The 6,462-nt window shown below is 37.4% G+C and overlaps 1 protein-coding gene across 1 annotated transcript; it reads right to left on the bottom strand.

Moving 5' to 3' along the window:
* Nucleotides 1–4,071: 4,071 nt before the first annotated feature.
* LOC113312785 (glycoprotein 3-alpha-L-fucosyltransferase A-like) lies at nucleotides 4,072–6,208 on the bottom strand. The gene is made up of 4 exons (XM_026561520.1): nucleotides 6,170–6,208; nucleotides 5,344–5,513; nucleotides 4,714–4,952; nucleotides 4,072–4,076 (listed from the first exon to the last, which is right to left on the bottom strand). Exons 1-4 carry the CDS (start codon nucleotides 6,206–6,208, stop codon nucleotides 4,072–4,074), a joined length of 453 nt encoding a protein of 150 aa, XP_026417305.1.
* Between the last annotated feature and the right edge of the window lie 254 nt (nucleotides 6,209–6,462).

Here is a 6,462-nt window from a genome sequence, read left to right as displayed (position 1 = left end):
AACATCCATACCCACTCACTACTGCTTACGGTTCCAACAGAGAGGAGCTCTCCAAAACCAGCAGTTCTTCTCTTTCCCTCTCCAGTTCACATCCATCACCCTATATTCCACTTGCAATTCTAGGTACGGAGTTCATGGGTTGTTACCTACTCTATTCTTTTTAATACTTAACTCCTGGCACATGATACTAACAGCGGTTCGGCTAGTGGTTCTATGTTTCTTCTTGACATGGCGTGTTCAACATCCAAACGAGGATGCAGTGCGGCTTTGGTTAATGTCGACTTGTATGAGATATGACTCGCATTTTCATGGATCCTAGACCAAATCCCAAAGATATGACTCGCTATAAAATATGTTTGAGAATGTCTTTTGTTGGTCTCAGAGCTGGCCAAATGGAACATTTTTCTTTCACGGAACTATGATAGTAAGCCAGTGCAAGCTTTTTATTTGCAACACTAGGCATGGTATGTTTATGTGGATCAGTGAAGTGAGTTAGGAATGGTGATGTTGATGTTGGTTTCAATGGGTTATGCATTTCAAAAAAAATGGAGCTAAAAGGATGTTGCAGTGGCAAGGTAAAGGAGATGGAAGTGCAAATGGGTTTGGTGTGTGTGTGACGTACATTTAAAAGAAAATGGAGGTGTGAATAATGATGCATAACAGGTTACGCATCTACAAAATTTGTTGTATAACTTGTTATGCATTCTCGAAATTGGTTGCATAACACGTTCTGCAGTTTTTTTTTTTGCATAACTTGTTATGCAGTTCAGAAAACGGTTGCATAACACGTTATGCAGCTACTTTTTTCTTAGTATCGAAACCAACAAAAAATAAGGCTGCATAACTTGTCATGCACCTACAATAATATCTACATAACATGTTATGCAGTCGTGAAAATGGATGCATAACCTGTTATGCATCCGAAAATATGACCGCATAATGCATTATGCATCGAGAAATTGTTGCACAATCTTTTATGCATCGAGAAAATAGATGCATAACCTGATATGCATCCGTAAATATGGATGCATACTGCATTATGCATCAATTTTTTTATGTACGCGCTAAAATCAACCAAAACAATGGTTACATAACTTGTTATAGATGCATAACCAAATACATAATTTGTTATGCAGTGGAGAAAATGGTTGCATAATTCGTTATGCGTCGGCAGAATGTGTTATGCATCTTTTTTGGTGGCTGCATAATGTATCAAGTTTTCGAAAATTTTGCCTAAAATGATGATCACCTCCGATTTTTTCGTGAAAAACAAAAATTTGATATTCTTGTTTGTATTCGTTGCGTAGCTCTCTTAAAAAGATTTCCAACGATATAAAATTTGTAAAATTCTAAGGTGCGGATTTTTAGATATGTTATATCCAAGTTGCGTTGCCAATTATACCCCTGATGCATAACCCGTCATGCGGATGCATAATCCTTTATGCAGACATTTTTAATAATTTTATATAATTATGGGTGTCAGTGAAATAATTATGGGTGTCACGGTACCTAAAATTAATTATGGGCATGACAATGAGAATATTTTTTTTTGGACATGCGCCTAATTTTCCCTATTCTAAACACAAATCTATTCCACTCAAACCCAAAATCATGTTAAGTCTGTACATAGATGTATAAAACATGCCAACCCAGCACTACCCGGCCCATGAAGTCACACACGCTTAGGATATTGCATGTCGTGTTATTTTATGCCAGAGTTTCAGGAGAATTATTTTGTGTTGTGTTGTGTCGGCACACTTATTTTATGTTTTCAACATAAAATATATTCAGATGCTCAGATATTATATGCATTATTATAGAATAAATCAACATAGTAATGTAAAACATCAAACATTGGCTAAAAAGAAAAAATATAATTGTGAAAATGCATTAAGTTTGAAAGTTCATACCGTGTTGTGTAGTGTTATGTGCATGTCATGACGTTTTTATTTAGTCTATGTGTTTGTGTTATGCGGCGTGCATACCGTGCCGCGTGCTAATGTTGTGCCGATGTGCGATTAGTCTTGTATAACAGATCATACTAAGCTAAAATGATGTGACGCGTCTTATTGTAATGTGTTGTGTTCGAGTTTTAGCATGGAGTGTTTTGGAGTCTTGTTATTAAGAGGGAAAGAATGGATACGAGGAGGAAAGGATTAGGAGGAGGGAATTAAAAATTTTAAGTAGGGATCGACTTTTTTAAGGAACGATGAAATGCCTATAATGTCCCTGATTTTAATTGCAGTTAGTGTTAGGTTTACCAAACAAACAACTCTTAAGTAAGAACGTACGGAAAAGCTTCAATCTTCTTCTTCTCCGACAGATTGTACATGGTAGATACACCACCGACTACGACATAAAGTTTTTTCCAATTAATCACGTGAAGATCAGGCTATAAACTAACTAATCCTTTGAAGATCATGGTATAAACTTAATCGCCCATTAATGTATGAGTGATTCACTAATCCTGTACATTGAAAGTGGTATTCTTGATATCTTTGGTAGTTAATGAGATCTTCGTGTACCATGTTGCAATTTTGAAAATTCGCACTTGAAAATGTTAGGGTTTTTTCTTTTCTTTTTTTCTTTTCCTAGACGAAAAGATGAATACTAATATAATATGATGGAAGTTTATTAAGGGTAGGTTGGGTATTTCAAAAAAGATTATTTATTTTCATCAATATTTTATTTTGACCGATTGTTGACTAGAATTTGATAAAATCTTTCCCTCCTCAATCCGTTTTTTCCCTCCTAATAACAAGACTCAGTGTTTTGCTGTACACATAACATGATAGAATGAAACAAATAATTTTGTGAAGGTTTGACTAATTTCAAAATGTGACATGGACCTAAAGAAGAAGAGAATATATTGACTTGACTATCAGTGTTCTTCGCTTAATCCACTATACTAAGCTGTGATAAGCAACACATACCCATAAATATGCTCTCTCCTTTACTGATCCGAGAGAGTGAGAGAGCGATGGCCGGTAGTGGAGAAGAGGACATACAGCTTTTTAAAGGTACCCATATTGCATTGAAGTTAGTAAGAGATTCCCTCAAGACTAGACTATTTGTGGATAGATATCACACAACACCAGCCCCTTTTCTCTCTCAAAGCAAAACCACAAACATAAAAGGAAAAACATAGTGAGGTGGAAAGATCATTAAAGAATATGTTCTTCTATTTGTCCACCATCAAATCCATTGGATTAGGTGTTAGATTTAGTTGTATCTCTGTTTTGAGTGTGCTCGCGTGTTAGATTTAGTTGTATCTCTGTTTTGAGTGTGCTCGCTCTTTGATCCAGGGGCAACAGTTATCCATTTCATCAGTGTTACATAGCTTTTAACTAAGGTTTACCTTTATCCTTGGATTCCGCAAGAGCATAAACTGATAACAGGCCCCGAGTTATAATCCCATAGGTGTCACTATTTATGTACAAAAACTCCAATAAAACAAACTATTCACAAAAACCGCATTTAACATAAACTGTCAATATTACCCTTCTAATTTAAATCACCCAAAAAAACCTAAAAATCAACTCCATCTTTAATTTTTATTATATTCTCACAACAACACACCACAGCAGCACCACCACCGTGCCACTACCACTGACCGCCACCGCCGCAACCACCACCACTGGCGCCGCCGCCACCGACCACCACACATCGCCGCCGCCACCGACCACCACACATCGCCGCCACCGACCAAAATCACCACCACCGCCAACACATGCCGCACCGCCACCGGCACCACCACCGCCCACAGGCGCCGCCACCGACCACCGCCGCAGCCAACCACCACCTCCGCCATCGACCACCGGCCACCACCGCCGCCGCTGACCACCACCGCCGACCACCACCGCCGACCACCGCCCAAAACCAGCACCACCGCCACAAGCACCACGACCGTCCACCACCACCGACCAAAAATTAGATGAAACCAAATTTGGTTTCATCATAAACCGGTTTTGGTTTTATCATAAACCGGTTTTGGTTTCATCATAAATACGATGAAACTGGTTTTAGTTTCATCATAAATAAGATGAAACCATAATTGGTGCGAACCGAGTGTCATCCTGCAACAAAGTGAATTAATGTTAGCAAGCAGTGATACAACTTAAATACTCAAGAATGAACAAAAAGTAAATTCTCAATAGACAATCCAAAATCAAGTTGATCACCAATCGAAAATCAAGTTGATCACCTAAAAAAAGTTTCCTTGTCTACTAACTTATATGTCCTAGAAAGTTTATTATTTAATTGTACACTATGAATAACAAAAGATACCCATATGAACATCTAGAAAGCTTGACGTGATTGGTGAATAGTTAAGCAAACATGACCACTATATATCAAGAGATTTGACATTGCAGGTGCAAAGTTTATTGCTAAAAACAGGTATCCTATTTTAGTCGTCAAGAGCCTCAACAAACTATTATCTATTAGCAACAACAGGCAATAGAAGATACATGCTAGGTTGTCGAATAATAATATAAATGTTGTAACTGTAGCATGCACTTACGGAGTTGCTAAATTAAACTTTTGTGGTCTATGTCTCTAATAGAATTAAAAACTCTTCACAAGCCAACCAGACAATACTAAGCATATAATTCTAACATGATTTTATAAACCCCACCTAGGAGCTGGACAAAAGTTTCAAAATAAGGCACCAAAATGGGATACGATATACAGAGTAATATGTATGATTTCTACCTCCATTACGGTTCCGATGGCAACCACTATAGGAATGTATTGGAATATTTGACTTCTCAAGCATCTCAAGGGCCTGCAAAAGGAAGTTTCGGGCACCACAGTCGGAAATGAAGGCAGACGCAAGGGCCTTTTCTATCTCTGGTTGTAAGGGTGCCATAATGTCATACTCAGCCCACGAAAAATAACCAACAGGAACATCTGATGAGAGACTAGTTGTCATTACAACTTTAAACCCTTTCCTAATACAAAAGAAATTATAACAAACGTTAGTCTTTAGCAACTCTTGATAGTTCTGGAGTGGTAACAACAATAAGACACAGTTGATGTCAAAGATGGTTACTCGCCAGTAGTTTCATTATGATGTGCTAAGGTTAACTTTTGTAGCCTAAAATTAAGACTTGTAGGGATGCCTGTGAACGCTAAATAGATATTTTCAATTTAGCAGTGTTCATTTAATGCTTACTGGAACGGTTATCAAGTCACAAAGGAGATTACTTCTAATTCAGCGCCTCACATATATCCACAATCTTGCAAATTTTCATCGTCTAAAGTCTGAACTATCAAACTAACAAGACTAGCTAGTGCATCAATCTTATTTCTAAAAATACATTTTGGATTGTGCTTACCCACTCTCGTGCCGGAGCAACGTTATTCTCTGAATAATAATGCGATGACTCCACTGTCCGAAGAATCCCAGGCACTCCATTACCAGGTTGACCAAATGAAGCATCCGGCGTCTTATCATCTCCACTTTTATGTCCAAAATGACATCCAACAGAGCAAGTATCCCACTCCTGAGCCTATATGCACATACAAAAACTAACCATTTTCAGGCCCTTTCTTCAATTTCATGTAACAAATCCTAGCATACATCTAATCCATTATCAAGCACAACAACAATTCAAACTCATAAAAAAAATTCAATTTAAGTAAGGACAAGATTAGATGGAACCAATTATGGTTTCATCATAAATACGATGGAACCAATTTTCGGTTTCATCATAAATAGGATGAAACCGTAATTGGTTTCGTCAGAATTCAACTGCAAGAAAAATTGCAAACTATGATTCATTATGTTTGACCACACCAATACCAATAACCTGTGTTGGTTTATAAAAAAAATAACTTGAAACTCGCACAAATATTGTAAGGCATGGACACACACAGAGGTCTCAACTATTGAAACAAACAAATCATTTCACAAGTATCTATTAATGAATCACTCAACTTGGTAAACACATAACTAACAAGCAGCCACACGTTGAGGACTGCAACTAAACATATGCTGCACCAAAAAAAACACTAATCAGGAAGAAAAAACTGCGCAAAAACCAATTTTGGATTTCCACGATGAGAATAAAAAGTTTCTACACATTTGAACCTGCTAGAAAACACTCATAGTTACTAGGCTCCATCTCGTCCCACATCCTATTCACCATTTTACAATACCATTCACCTCAACAATAGCACGTATCCAGTGGATTAGTGCATCCATGTTCTCCCTACCTATGGTTACTAGTTGCTAGCAACATTAGGTGGAAGTCTGTTCCACATTCTATATACCGTTGTATAAGTTTGGAGCAAATATAAAGAAAATAGAATTTAAATACATCATAAATCTAAATAGCAGAAGAGTTATATACAGAAATCCCATTCAGAACAGTCAAATAGGCAAAATACATCTCCATATGACTATAAGGTCTACCCATACATGACTAAATCTTCACTTCGCTTCGCTTGTAAACCTCA

The sequence above is a fragment of the Papaver somniferum genome, chromosome 9, assembly GCF_003573695.1.
Source record: "Papaver somniferum cultivar HN1 chromosome 9, ASM357369v1, whole genome shotgun sequence".
Classification (NCBI taxonomy): Eukaryota; Viridiplantae; Streptophyta; class Magnoliopsida; order Ranunculales; family Papaveraceae; genus Papaver; species Papaver somniferum.
The sequence above is the reverse complement of the archived record's forward strand: the minus strand, read 5'-3'. Positions and strand labels throughout refer to the sequence as shown.

What these genes read in the sequence shown, in the direction of transcription:
- LOC113312785 (XM_026561520.1), bottom strand. Translation starts at nt 6,208, where the DNA reads ATGGATGCACTAATCCACTGGATACGTGCTATTGTTGAG. An exon ending in GGATACGTGCTATTGTTGAG is followed by an intron (nt 5,514 to 6,169) that starts GTGAATGGTATT and finishes ATGTGCATATAG; the next exon opens with GCTCAGGAGTGGGATACTTG. An exon ending in AACGTTGCTCCGGCACGAGA is followed by an intron (nt 4,953 to 5,343) that starts GTGGGTAAGCAC and finishes CTTTTGTATTAG; the next exon opens with GAAAGGGTTTAAAGTTGTAA.